This window comes from Protopterus annectens, chromosome 14.part0, assembly GCF_019279795.1.
Source record: "Protopterus annectens isolate FY-2018-M chromosome 14.part0, PAN1.0, whole genome shotgun sequence".
In the NCBI taxonomy this organism is placed as follows: domain Eukaryota; kingdom Metazoa; phylum Chordata; order Ceratodontiformes; family Protopteridae; genus Protopterus; species Protopterus annectens.
The window spans coordinates 432,190,622-432,205,572 of record NC_056748.1 but is presented as its reverse complement, the minus strand read 5'-3'; the positions used below and the strand labels follow the sequence as shown (position 1 = coordinate 432,205,572).

The 14,951-nt window shown below is 44.4% G+C and overlaps 1 protein-coding gene across 1 annotated transcript in view; it reads right to left on the bottom strand.

The window, feature by feature from the left end:
* The window catches only part of SEC24C (SEC24 homolog C, COPII coat complex component), a 2,546,747-nt gene that overhangs the window by 414,883 nt on the left and 2,116,913 nt on the right, over positions 1-14,951 (bottom strand). The window contains exon 20 of the mRNA XM_044055565.1: positions 749-867. Within this exon, the coding sequence (XP_043911500.1) occupies positions 749-867 (119 nt within the window). The remainder of the gene's footprint in view (positions 1-748; positions 868-14,951) is intronic.

The window sequence follows — 14,951 nt, the reverse complement described above, 5'->3', positions numbered from 1 at the left end:
GCTTAAAAAAAAAATCAATAAATGTGTTATACCAGTATTTGTATACCAACATTGCATTCTTGACCACTACTTACGCATGGTTTGGTATTCTCCATCATTCCCACCTCAACTTTTACAGCAGATAAAACTACAGCCCAGCTCTTGATAATGAGGCAAAACTACATTGCAATGGAATCTACTGCTTCAGTGAGCATAAGGATTCCAATGTCTGACATCTAAAATACTGACCTGTATGTATGAACTGCTGAAGGAAAAAAATCTATTTTCATTTGACAGAAGAGACTGTTTTATTAGAGTTTGCATGACTTGTTTCTCTTCTCAGACTAGCAGACCACTGTCCAGATGTGGTAGGCAGTAGTAAATTTTGTCATCTGTCTCTGTGGTAGGTACTTGGGATATGGGTTACAGATTTAATTACAAAAAGGAACTGCTGGCTGGGGTGTAGATGGGGGTGTGTCTTGAATGGAAAACAGATGCATGTAAGGTTGCTGATGCTTTGGGGGGGTGTTAGAATTTCATCTGCACTGTAGATGTCTGACCTTGAGAGTAAACACATGTAAATTAAGGTAAGAAGAGAAGGTTTCAGGAGATGAAGGCTCTCACACGACACTCATTCTACTCATGTTTCAATCAGGAAGATTAGCAGATGAAGACCAGTGTTTGTTCGACTGACTGAATGACATTGCAGACAACTTCAGAAAAACGTTCATTTCTTCATAAAAGAACTGGATGAAGACTCATCACTTACCTGGCCAGCTGAAGATGGGCTGGCACAATTCTTTCTGTAGCAGGCTAGGATCTGGGCACACTGGCTAATCAGTGTGTCCCGGACAGTCTTTGTTGCATTATTCAAAACACCACGAAATGCTGAAAATAAATATAAAACAAAGTATAGTTAGCGACAAGTAAACACCAACCTATTAAAGAATTTACTTGTACTAAAATAGCTGCATTACCCATGGCTTAATCTTCTTGAGTCATAAATAAATCTGGCAATTACACATACTGTTTAGATGAAATAAAAAATCTATCACATGCCTTCAGCTTATGGAAAGCAGTTAACCTGCAGTACTCACCATAACGATGGACCTTTAAAACTATGTTATGGTATTAGGCACGTGAGTTTGGCAAACAAGGGTCATGGAGGCTGCAGCAGAAGATGTGCAGATGTTCTTCCCAAATCTGTTGATAGCTTTAGTTTCCTTGTCACAAGAAAGTGCATTATTGGTTTTAAGTGCTGGAATCCATGGGCATCACAGGTGGAACCATAGCAGTCCCTCCCCCCACCAATTAAGACTGTTTAATCACCAACCTTGTGAAAAATGATCTGGCTTCCAGGGAGAAGGTGGTTGGGAATCTGACTTTAAGGATATGTTTGTAAAGGTATACACCAAAACTTCAATGACTGGAAGAATAACTAAGGGCTTAGGTTCATGCAGGCCCACAAGACCTCTGTATCTTATATGTCTGGAAAGACTCTTTAGCCTCCCATATGAAGAAAACCATCCTTCTATTAAGGACTTTCTCAAAGGGGACATCATCTGGTGGAGAAGAGGACAGGGTGTTCTCAGTGTTAGAATCACACATTCAGAGGGAGGACAGCCCGTCAACACAGGCCAGATAATGCCTCTCAGAACTGGAGGAGTCGGAGTTTTCCAAGGAAAGAGGAGGAATTTCCTTTTTATCTTTTGAGAAGGGATCCCTGACACTGTTACTCAAAGGAAAACTGATGGATCTTTAAGAAAAATCCTGCCAAGGAACCTCGTATGGGGGCAAAGGGATTAACCCCTCCCCCATCATACTGTTGTAAACTGGAAGAGATCTGTTTTTGCCTGGACTGCTCAGCTCTGTTCTTAGAGGAAAGAACTGTCTTAGAAGCATCAGGATGTGAGCAGGTGCAAGAAAAGTACAGTTTTGTACCTACCACAAATGTAGATGTTCAAAGATCCACATTGCTGCAGTCCTTACTTATGGGTAGTCCGCTGTCCTCGGTCGGCCCGAAAACCAAAGTATTAGGCTGACGTCGGTCATGGCGCTCAGAACTGACATCAGAGCGTCAGGGTATAAAAGCGTATGACCGACGTCATATCCTCAGTCTTTTCTTGCCCCAGATGTCAGAAGGCCCTAAAAAGAAAGGCCACAGCCCAAAAACAGGATACCTCCCAAAAACATGCCCAACAACAACCATCACCCAAACCATATTACCATGCCAAACTACAGAGGGGAAGGAGGGAGGGTAAATTGGACTGCAGCAATGTGGATCTTCGAACATCTACATTTATGGTAGGTACAAAACTGTACTATGTTCTTCATCTCACATTGCTGCAGTCCTTACTTATGGGTAGAATCCCAAAGCAGAGGTAAAGGGAGGATGGCAAAATCATAAAGCATTAGGGGCTGCCAAAATGCCCTGTAATATAGCAGAGGCAAATCCAGCCCTAGACTTAGAATAAAGAGGAAGGTGGTAATGCTTGGAAAAAGTATGTACTGAACTCCAAGTGGCTGCTTCCAAAATATCTTTGTAGCTACCCCTCTTAGAAAGGCAGTAGAAGTGGCAGTAGCTCTAGTGGAATGAGGTCTGATTCCAGCGGAACCTCCTTACCATGATGGGAATAACAGAAAGAAATACAAAACCCAATCCATTTAGAAATAGTTTGTTTTGAAACAGGTTTCCCTGAGAACCCAAAGCAAAAGAAACAAACAACTGCTGAGACTGCCTGAACCCCTTGGTTCTGCTCAAATAATAACGTAACTGTCTGTGAATGTCCAAAGTATGCAAAATCTTCTCCCTTTATTTTGGGGTTTGCATAAAAAGTAGGCAAATGAATAGTTTGGTTCAAGGCCACACTAGAAACCACTTTAGGCATAAAGGAAGGATTAGTACGCAAAGATACCCTATCCTTATGAAAAATCAGGAAAGGTTCCACTGCCATAAGGGCCTGTAATTCAGAAACCCTTCTTGCAGAGGTAATGGCCAACAAAAAAGCAGTCTTCCATGATAAATACTTTAACTCGGCAGTAGCTGCAGGCTCAAAAGGTTGTAGAGTAAGTTTTTCCAACACAAAATTGAGATCCCAAGCAGGAGTAGGAGCTCTCGTGGGGTCTTATGTTCTTTGCCCTCTCAGAAATTGCTTAAACAAAGGATGGGAAAACAAAGGAGGGTCACAATCATAGTGAGCAGAAATGGCTGCAGCATGAACCTTTATCGAGGAGAAAGACAAACCCTTGTCCAATAACTCAGTAAGATATTGAAGAGAAACACTTAAATCAGGCTTGGAAACATCAAATTTCTTCGCTTTGCTCCAAAGAAAAAATCTCCTCCATTTATCTGGGTAAACTTTCCTTGTACTAGGCCTTCTGGCCTCCAAAATAACATTCAAAACTTGCTGTGGAAGCTGAGACCCTCCAGGGTCTAAAACAGAATATGCCAGGCTGTGAGATGCAGAGACTGAATCTTGACATTGAGGAAGTGATTACCCTCCTGAGACAAAAGATGCGGAATCAAAGGCAGAGGCCATGGAGGCTCCCGTACTAAACTCCTCAGTAATGGGTACCAGTGCTGTCGAGGCCAATCCGGCGCTATCAGAATCATGGATGGCTTGTCTATTCTGGCCTTCAGGAGTACTTTGGGAATGAGAGGCAGAGGTGGAAAGGCATAGACGTGAAGATTGCTCCAACTGAATGATAGAGCATCCACCTTCCAAGCTGTGGGATGAAACATTTTTGTGCAAAACCTTGGCAACTGGTAGTTTAGTGGAGAAGCGAACAGATCTATGTCTGGAGTCCCCCATAACACTGTCAACTTTTGAAACACATGAGGATCCAGTTTCCACTCGTGAGGATCCACAATTTGTCTGCTCAACACATCTGCTAAGGAGTTCTGTGCTCCTGGTAGAAACCTTGCCTGAAGATTGAGTTGTAAACTGAGAGCAGTCTCCCACAAAATCATCGCTTGCCTGCAAAGAGGGTAGAATGGGTTCCCCTTGCTTGTTGATGTACCACATGACAGTAGTGTTGTCTGTTTGAATCAACACCTGTCCTGGGTGAAGTAAATCCCTGAAAGCCATCAATGCAAATTGAACTGCTAACATCTCCTTCAAGTTGATATGCAAATGTTGAAGTCTGACAGGCCACGTGTCTTGCACCCATTTTCCATTGAGGTGTGCTCCCCAAGCCTTGTCCAAGGCATCTGTCGTTAAAATCTGACTCGCCTCTGGTCGGGTCACAGAGAGTCCCTTGTTTAGGTGACATTCCTGAGCCCACCACAAAAATTCCTTCTGAATGCAAGGTATTATTGGAATGACAGTGTCTTGGCAGTGTTGTGTCCATACATTTTTGAGATACCATTGAAGCTTCCTCATATGCAGTTTGGCATTGGGAAGCACCAGAATACAAGATGCCATGAACCCCAAGGCTTGAAGGACTGTCCTTGCAGTCAGCCTGGACTGTAGAGACATTTGATGGAAATAAAGAGACAGGTTTCTTTGTTTGTCCGGGGTCAAAAAAGCCATCTGGGAAGCTGTATTCAGTCTCACACCCAGAAAGCACATGTCCTGAGAGGGTACTAGACTGGACTTTGTTTCGTTCACAGAATACCCTAGGCATCTTAACACTGCCATCACATACTGTAGATGATGAAGAAGTTCGTCCTTGTGTTGTGCAATAAGCAGGCAATCGTCCAAATAAAGATAAATCTGTATTTCTCAACCTGAAAAAGGCTATCACTGGAGCCAGAACCTTTGTGAACACTCTGGGCGCAGTAGATAAGCCAAAGGGCAATGCAGAGAACTGATAATGTAAATTTCCAGCCCGAAAACGCAGGTACCTCCTGCAACTGGGCCTGATAGGAACATGAAGATAAGCCTCTTTGAGATCCAGAGTTACCATCCAGTGATCTTTTCCCAACAGAGGTAAAAGCTGCTGTAACGTCAGCATTTTGAACTTTGGAATGTCCAGATAAGTGTTGAGGATAGATAAATCCAAAATTGGTCTCCACGTGTTCCCTTTCTTTGGTACTAGAAACAGGCGAGAATAAAATCCTAGTCCCACTTCTGACAGAGGAACTGGCTGAATAGCTCCCATTTGAAGAAGTAAAGAAATCTGCTTGTGAGCCTCTATCATTTGCCGAGGAGGAACGTCTGGCATGCCTTTGAAAGGAGGCAATGTATGGAAATAAAACTTGTAGCCTCGGTTTATAATGTCCAATACCCATTTGTCCTGGGTGACTAACAGCCAGTTTTGCTTGAAGAGTGCTAACTTTCCTCCCAAAGGAGCTGCCAGGCAAGAAGAATCTGGCAGCTGAAAATGCAGGTCATTGGGCCTGTTTATGAAAGGACTGGCCCCTGCCCTCACCTGCAGATTGTGCAGGCGAAGTCCAAGTTCTAGGCCTGAAAGTACTGTGAGCTCTGCCCCTGCCACGTCTAGATCTACCCCTAGAGTGAGAATCAGAAGAAGGGTAGGTCCACCCCTTAGTAGGCCAATTTCTACTAAACTTTGGAGGTTGCACCTGCAAAAAATCCTTAACAGTCTGCATAGACTTAGCCTTGTCTTCCATTTTCTTCAAAACCGACTCCACATGGGGACCAAACAAAACTTCAAACTGTAAAGGGGCATCCAGAATTCTAGTTTTAACATGCTCGGACAAATTCTGATCCTTAAGCCAGGCGTGCCTGCGAAGAACTGAACCAGTGGCAGCCACCCTAGAAGAGGCCTGCACAGCATCAAAACCACACTGCAAAGAATGCTTACCCACCTGTTCAGAGACATGTACTAAATCCTGTAATTATTTACACTCTATGCCCTCTGCCAAAGCATCCACTTTAGATTTTAGCTGAGAAAGGAGGAAATTCTGATACTTCAACATATGAAACTGTCAATTTAAAGCCCTCATTGCTAAAGTAGAAGAGGTATACACCTTCTTACCCCATCTATCCAAAGCTCTAGCTTCCTTATCTAGAGGAACCAGATTCTTTACAACAGAGGCTCTAACACCCTTAGGCCCCTGACTAATAGTTTCTGGGTCCGCTCTAGGACTCTTATACAGATATTTATGAGCCTCAGGCACCCTGTAATATCTGTCCGGTTTAACTGGCGCAGGAGGCAAAGAATCTGGATTAAGGGAAGCCTCCGAGAAAACATCTTGAACAACATCCAAAACAGGAGGAATAGCCAAGGGTCTATGCTGTGGAAAAAACAAGAATTCCCTAAGCCTCTTCCTTGAATCAGAGAAATCCTGTCCTTCCCACTTAAAATGCTCCCTCATGGAATGCAAAGTTTCTGAAAATGAAAAATCCTCTGGAGGAGAAGCAGAAGGAGTGGAATCCTCTGCATCAGAATCCGAATAAGGTGGAAAATCTAGAATATCTTCAGCAGAAGACTCTGAGTCATCAGAGGCCTGATCCAAACTTTCCAACTCTGGCTCCACCCTGGGCCTCTTATCAGGAGGGGGCATAGAACCTCTAATTAAAGTAATCAAATCTTCTGCCATTTTAAGCATGTGCTTTTTAGGCACAGACCCAGAAGTACCTGGAGGGACACCAGAGGAAGGCAAAACAGACCTGCCCTTAGAAGAAGACTTGGTAATAGAAGCAGAAGGCCTAACCACCTTAGGCATAGAAGGGAGAACAGTAACTTGAGAAGCCCCTTCAGCCTGACCTGACTCCTGGGAGGCCACATCCTGCAAAATCAAAGTTTCCCCCTGAGACTCAACAGAAACTTCAGCCGGATCCCCCTGCTCTACTGTAGCTTCTGCAGGACTGGCGTCCGAAACGGACGAATCAATCTGTCTAGGTTTCAAGGATTTGTCTTTGCGCTTCTTCGTGGAAGCGGGCGTCGGAGGATCCGACGGCATATTATCATTACACCGCTTACCAAAGACTAACCTAGCACAATCTAACCTTCTTTTTATAGTGCGCTTATTAAACCTAGCACAAAACGACACCGACTACGTCGTGGTCCGGTCCCAAACAAGGAATGCAAAGAGAGTGATAATCCCTATGCGGTATCTGTTTCCCACAAGAAATACAATTATTCACTTTTTCTGACATCCGGAATTAACCGAGGCAAGAAAAAACAAAAATATTCCCCAACGGGGTACTTAGCCCAACTTGGTTTCGGTCTGAAACTCAGAATTCGAAAATTTCAGAACGCCGAACGGCACTCGCAACGCTGCTTCTGCATCGGACCATGCGGCAAAAAAGACTGAGGATATGACGTCGGTCATGCGCTTTTATACCGTGACGCTCTGATGTCAGTTCTGAGCGCCATGACCGACGTCAGCCTAATACTTTGGTATTCGGGCCGACCGAGGACAGCGGACTACCCATAAGTAAGGACTGCAGCAATGTGAGATGAAGAACATCCTTCATTCTTGAACTGCTGACATCAATTTGAACAAAGGCAAATGGAATACTGCTTTCTACCTAGGATAGAAAATGGGCATCAGAACAAAGTGCCATGGAAAGAACCCCCACCCAAATCAATCAATTGCTGAAGGTATTTGGCTCAAAAGAGTGTGCTATCATCTATGTATGCAACTAACTCTGAAGGGGCATTTCCACTGACCTCAGCTGAAGTAAACGGGAGGGTTGGAAGAGATGCAAATGTACCCCATGCTCTCAAGCTTAGAGGGCAGTTCAGTGAAAGTTGTTGGCTTCTTGGTACTTGTCTTCTTTAGGGCTCTTCTTCACATGCTTCCATTTTTTTCAGTGGGGCATCTATAGTAGATTTAGCAATGCCAGTCTTAAGATGAGGCATGCACATTTTGCTGGTTAAGGTAACCCAGGAAAGATTCTGCCCTCTTCTTGATGGTCTTCTGGTTAAACCTTGCACAACAGAGAAAGAATTGTGACTTTGTGCTCAAGCTTCAAGCAAAATAGACACTTGTGGAAGTCTCTGTTGGAGATCTGCTACTTCTCACTATCTTAACATCTAACCCTGATACCCAAGAGCTAATCCTACCAAGTATACAAACTAAATACAAAAAAAGATAAGAATTGCTCCCCAAGGGAGTACTTACTTGATAACTCTGGAAGCCTAGACTGATGCTGTTTTTAGAACTACCTAATCAGTCTTGAGTGAAATGCAGTAACAAAGGGCTGAAAATGCTGCAGACTAATGTCCTTTTTATACCACACAACCAGATGGTAAGGCTGTTGACCTAGAGGGAGAAGGGTGCTAAGTTGTTGAACTTTGGAACGACCACTGGGTCTTCTGTGGAAAACTTCTCCAGAGTTATTACTGGAACAGTGAACTATACAAAAACATTTAAATGTTCAACTAGCCTTTGAGCCTGCCAGTTAGTCTACAATAATTAAGCAAGCGTGTTTTGTGCAAATCAAGAAACAATAATGGAGCTCTGCCACATACACTGCTAACAAGTAATGTCTCTCCTGGACTTACAGGGATTCTAATAACTAAGGCTGGAAGGAAAGGGCCTACCCAAGCAGACAGAAATAGCATAAAGGAGGGATCTCCTACTGTAGATCAACTAAAAAAGTGAAAATGCATCCTGACTTGAATCTCAAGCAGAAGATCCACCACAGAGGAAGATAAAGAATAGACCAAGGATGAAAATCAAAAGGCAACATCTTGAAGTACGCAGACAATAAAGAAGGCCTGAGACTGAGTGGTAAACCACAGAACCAGATCTAGCTATAAATCTACTTTATCACAGTGGAAGAGAAGCTCTTTATACAGTGGTGTACAGCAGGCACCCCAGAAAAGCAATCCTGTGTCAGGAAGGATGCCAGCCTGTGCAGATCTTTGACCCAAGAGACAAAATCCCAGCACTTTGGAAAAAAAAAAACTGCAAAGAAAAGCAAGTCAAATAAGAATAGAAAATGAGGATATCATGCAACCTGCAATGTGCTTTCACAGGATCACAAAGGGTAAGACAAAGAAAGTACAGTTGTGTACACCTACCATAAATGTAGATGTTCGAGTGTATTCACTGTTGCAGTCATCACACTTGGTTATCTGCCTGCAGGTAGCCCTCAGTCAGCCCAAATAACAGAGTCTTAGTATTTCTGCGTTGGATGCTGACGCTTCTTCCATGACGTCAGGTCGTCAGGGGTATAAAACAGGCAGCCGACGCCATTACATCAATTTTTCTTGCCCTAAATGTCAGGAGCCCCCAAATAGGGAGCTGGTATACTCCACCAGTAAAAAGTAAATACCAATGCCATTAGGAATCGCCATAGAGAGGAGAGGTAGAAAGATATAGAAAACTAGGGGACTGGAGGGAGGGAAACCAGGACTGCAAAAGTGAATACACTCGAACATCTACATTTATGGTAAGTGTACACAACTGTACTATGTTCTTCATGTTTCACTGTTGCAGTCATCATACTTGGGTTGATTCCCAAAGCTGAGGAAGGGTGGAGGCAGACAAGAGGTGTTAGGGCTGGCTAGTAGGCCTTGCAAGACTGATGTAGCAAATCCAGCCCTGGATTTAGAAAAGATAGGTAAGTTGTACTGCTTGGTGAAGATGTGTACAGAACTCCAGGTTGCAGCTTCCAGACTGTCCCTGGTAGGGACTCCCCTGAGAAATGCTGCAGAGGTGGAAGTAGCCCTAGTGGAATGTGGTCTGATCCCCTGTGGGGTAGGTTTCCATGGCGCTTGTAGCAGAAATGGATGCAGTGTGCTATCCATTTGGAAATGGTTTGTTTTGAAATGGCCTTGCTCTCTGCCCCTGTAGCAAAGCAGACTAGCAGCTTGTCAGATTTTCTGAAAGGCTTAGTGCTGTCAAGGTAGAACCCGAGTTGTATGTGCACGTCCAAGGAATGCAGGATCCTTTCCCCTTTATTCTGAAGATTAGGGAAGAAGGTTGGCAAATGGATGGATTGCTTTACAGCCACACTGGACACCACCTTAGGCATAAAGGAAGGGTTAGTCCTGAGGGAAACCCTGTCAGCATGGAAAATAATGAAGGGTTCCACAGCCATTAGTGCCTGTAACTCAGACACTCTTCTTACTGAAGTTATGGCTAAAAGCAAGGCTGTTTTCCAAGATAGGAATTTTAACTCTGCTGAGGCAGTAGGTTCAAAAGGGGGAAGCGTGAGCTTTTCCAGTACAAAGTTACGGTCCCAGGCATGGGTGGGTGGTCTCCTAGGGGGCATTAAGTTGGTAGCCCCTCTCGGGAACTGTTTGATGAGAGGGTGAGAAAAAAGAGGTGGCTCAATATTATAATGAGCTGAGATGGCAAAGGCATGAATCTTAATGGAGGAGAAGGATAGGCCTCTGTGCAGTAGCTCTGCTAGGTAATTCAGGATTAGAAGTAAGGAGGGCACTGCTGTGTCCTTCCCTTGAGACTGACTCCAAGAAAAATATCTTTTCCACTTTTCAGCATAGGATTTCCTAGTACTAGGCCTTCTGGCTTCAAGAATTACGTCCAGCACCTGTTTGCTGAGGGTTGCTGATGGGGTATTCAAAGGATAAGCCAAGTGCAAGGTTTATGGTTTGCAATTGTGGATGCAAAATGTGTCCCTCCTGTTGAGACAGCAGGGTGGGAGACTGGTGAAGGTGCCAGGGTAGCACTGTTGTCAGGCTGCATAAGAGTGGGTACCAGTGCTGGCGTGGCCAGTCTGGGGCAATATGAATTGCCCTTGGCCTGTCCTGTTTTATCTTGAGTAATACTCTTGAAAGAAGGGGCAGAGGGGGGGGGAAGGCATAAATATGAAGGTTTTCCCATAGAAAGGATAGGGCATCCACCTTCCAGGCCCTGCTGTGAGGGTTCCTGGTGCAATATTTGCTCAACTGGTGGTTCTCGGGGGAGGCAAAGAGGTCCACCTCTGGTGCAGAAGAGGTTGAAGGTGCTGGGCTTCAATTTCCATTCGTGTGGGTCTAGGAGATTTCTGCTTAAGTCGTCTGCCAGTGAATTTTGTTTGCCTGGCAGGAATTGAGCTTGTAGATGCACTTGGTTGCTCAAGGTCGTGTTCCACTGGACCATGGCTAACCTGCAGAGTGGGTAAGAATGGGTTCCCCCCTGCTTATGTACTACATAACTGTGGTGTTGTCTGTTTTTATAAGCAGTTGTCCTGGAAGGATTAGGTATTTGAAGGCTGCCAGAGCATTCTGTACAGCTAGCATCTCTTTTTGATTGATGTGCAGGAGAATCTGGCCTGGGCTCCAGTGGCCCTGAATGCATTTGCCTGCCATCTGTTGTCAGGGTTTGGGCGGCGAGGGGTTGAGTGAAAAGCAGTCCCTTGTTGTGGTTGTATGCTTCTGCCCACCAAAGGAACTCTGCCCTTAGACAAGGTATGATAGGAATGACTGTTTCCAGGTCCTGAGAATGTTGGCACCAAAGACTTTTTAAGTACCGTTTCCTCATATGCAGTCTTGCATATGGAATTAGTAGAATACATGAGGCCATGAACCCCAGGGCTTGCAGTATTTTTCTTGCAGAAAGCTGGGTTTTGGTTGCCATTTGTTTGAAGTAGTTTGTCAGATGGACCTGTTTTTCTGGAGTGAGAAATGCCATCTGTGAAGTTGTGTCCAAGCTTGCTCCCAGGAATACAATCTTTTGACTGGGTACCAGTTGTGACTTCTTTTCATTGATGGTGTACCCCAATGAAGTGAGAAGGCTTTTTACAAATGCCAGGTGTTGAAGTAACAATTCATGACTGTTCGCCTGAATTAGGCAGTCATCCAAGTATGGGAAAATTTGGATATTTCTCTGCCTGCAGTATGCAATGGCTGGAGTCAGGCACTTTGTGAATACTCTGGACGCAGTAGATAAGCCAAAGGGAAGTGCAGAGAACTGATAGTGCATAGAGCTTGCCCTGAAACGTAGATATTTCCTGCATGACTCCCTTATGGGGATGTGCAGATAAGCTTCTTTTAAGTCTAGTGTGACTAACCAGGCATCCTTGGCTAGCATAGGGAGAAGCTGTTGCAGCGTAAGCATCTTGAATTTTGGGATCACCAGAAAGGTGTTGAAAATTGAAAGATCCAGGATTGGGCACCAAGCACCCTCTTTTCTGGGTACCAGGAAAAGACTGGAGTAGAAACCCTGACCCCTTTTTGTTCTGCTGGAACAGGTTGAATAGCTCTAATATTGAGCAGGGTAAGTACTTGCTTTCGAGCCTCTGCCCACTGGTTTGGAGGAAGGTCTGGAAACCTTGTTGGGGTTGGCAGTGAATGGAAGTAGAATTTGTACCCCTGGGATACAATGTTTAGGACCCATCGGTCCTGAGTAATGGACATCCACTTTTTTGCATGAAGGGCAAATTTTCCTCCTAGGGGCACATGTAACTGGGCAGGGCTGAGAAGGATAACTGAAAAAGTCATTGTGAACTTTTTCCATAAGGGGGCGGCTTACCACTCCCTGTTTTTGGGGTGGGGGCACTCCACTGTTTAGATCTTTGCATACCCTGAGACTGTAGTCTGGGTGGCCTGTTTCCCCTGGGTCTGTTCAGGCCTGGAAGGGGCTGGAAAGAACGAGTTTTTAGAGGGCCAATGCCTACTGACTCTAGGTGGTTGCACTTGTAAGAATTTTTTTACAGTGTGCATAGATTTAGCTTTTTCTTCCATCTTTTTAAGAACTTGTTCTGCTTTGTTGCCAAACAAACGGTCCTTATTTAAAGGAGCATCTAGTAATTTGGATTTGACATGATCTGGCAAGGTTTGTTCCTTCAGCCAAGCATGCCTTCTCAGTACAGACCCAGTGACTGCAGCCCTGCAAGATGCTTCTAAGGCATCAAAGCCACATTGCAAAGTATGCTTACTAACTTGGTTTGCAGAATGCATTAGCTCTTGTAAATATTTATTTTCTGCACAATCTGGAAATACTACCATTTTTTGTTTAATTAGTTCCATAATATGTTGCTGGTACTATTCAATGCCTTGATGGCAAGAGTTGCAGAGGAATATACCTTCTTATCCCATCTGTCTAAAGTTCTGGAATCCCTGTCTGAAGGGGTCAGATTTTTGGCTGTAGTAGCCTTAATACCTTTAGGTCCCTGGGAAATGGTCTCTAGATCTGCAGTAGGATTTTTGAAGATAAATTTGTGGGAATCAGGTACTCTGTAGTACTTGTCAGGTTTCCTTGGGACCAGGGGTAATGTATTTGGAGTAAGACTAGATTCCATAAAAACATCATCTACAACATCCAGGACAGGGGGTAGAGCTAGAGGCCTGTGCTGAGCCAACTCTAAAAATTCTCTGAGTCTCTTTTTGGACTGAGGATAGTCTTGGCATTCCCAGTGGAGATGCTCTCTTAAAGTATGCAAGGTTTCACCAAAAGAAAAATCTTCTGGAGGGGAGGCAGAGGGAATGGATTCTTCTGCATCTGAATCCTCATAGGCTGATAAGGGCATGCCCTGATAATCATAGTCAGAGTCAGCCTGGTCTGTAGAATCAGAAAGAAACTCAATTCTTTGTCTCTTAGCAGGGGAAGGCTGGCTTCCCCTAATTAGGGTAATAAGGTCTTCAGCCATTCTAAGTATTTGTTTTTGTAGCATGGGAGCTTGAGCATGTGCTTTGGTCGTCAGTTTTCTAGGCGTACTGCATACTCTGGGCCTAAGAAACTCGGTCGTTTTGGCTAAAAACGAAGTCGTCGGCTTGATTTGAACATCGGTAGGATGGAATACACCCCTCAGAAGCCGGTGCCTGCAGAGCGGCTCCGGACCCATCCAAGGTAGAGACATCCGCAGATTCCATAGTCAAAGAAGCATCTCGCGGCATACTGGTCTCTGAATGGGTCTCAGCAGAGGCCTGCGAGTCCACAGAAGTGGGCATCAGGGGCTGCAAAGGCACCTCACTGAGTACCAGCGGACTGGCGACTAGCTTAACGGAATCATCGTCGGCAGTTTTGGACCTATGCGGTCTGTCTGTCTATATCTCTACGTTTTTTCGGAAGATCGGTAGTCGGATGGCTTATCGAAGCCATTTTGGAATACGGAGAATGAGTGCGAAAGAATTTAGCGACAAAGATAGCCCTACGATGAATCGTTCGGGCGTTAAGGCACAAAACCAACAGTGAGGGACGTTATGGTCTGGGCCTAACCAGGCGACGCAGTAAGAATGAAAATTTCTGTGAGGTATTTGCTTTCCACAGGCAAGACAATTGTTAACTTTTTCTGACATCGATTAGAGCAAGAAAAAAGGATCCCCAATGGGGTACTTAGCTTTAGAAGACTTCAGGATTATAAACTCGAAAATGAAAATTTCAGGTAGGGGCCGACTGGCACTTGTGAAATGCTTCTGCTTCAGGCTCCTCCACAGCAAGAAAGACTGATGTAATGGCGTCGGCTGCCTGTTTTATACCCCTGATGACCTAACAACCTGACGTCAAGGAAAAAGTGACAGCATCCGACGCAGAAATACTAAGACTCTGGTATTCGGGCCGACTGAGGGCTACCTGCAGGCAGATAACCCAAGTGTGATGACTGCAACAGTGAACCATGATCATCATCTGATAATGTGATCCACACACAAAACCTTAAGAAATGCCTGAAATTTGGACGGATAGGAATGTGATGATATGCATCTTTTAAATCTATGGTAACTTAAAAAAAAACTTAAGTGAGGAAGAAGCAGCAACAGACTGTAAAGTGAAAGCTTCTTGAACTTGGGCATTATCACAGACTGAGTCAGGAAAGAAACATCCAAAAACCAGTCTTCCAAGGAATGTTTTTCTTTGGCACCAGAAACATTCTTGAATAAAATCCTTCACCAAACTAAGGAGGAAGAACAGCCTCTATTACTCCCAGAGACAACATATGCTATAAGACAGCAGCAAAGACAAAAGTGTATTCTCATGGATAAGGACGAATCCTATGTAAAGGCTGAAGTTTCTCCCACTTCCATCTGTAGCCTAGGGGGATTACAATCAGGATCCATTTGTCTAAAACAATCTGCTGCCAAAGAGAAAAATGGAGATTCAAATTTTCTGGGAGGATTAAGAGACTGCCAAGGTGGGGGGAGACAAGGTCTTTCATACAGTCATTCTC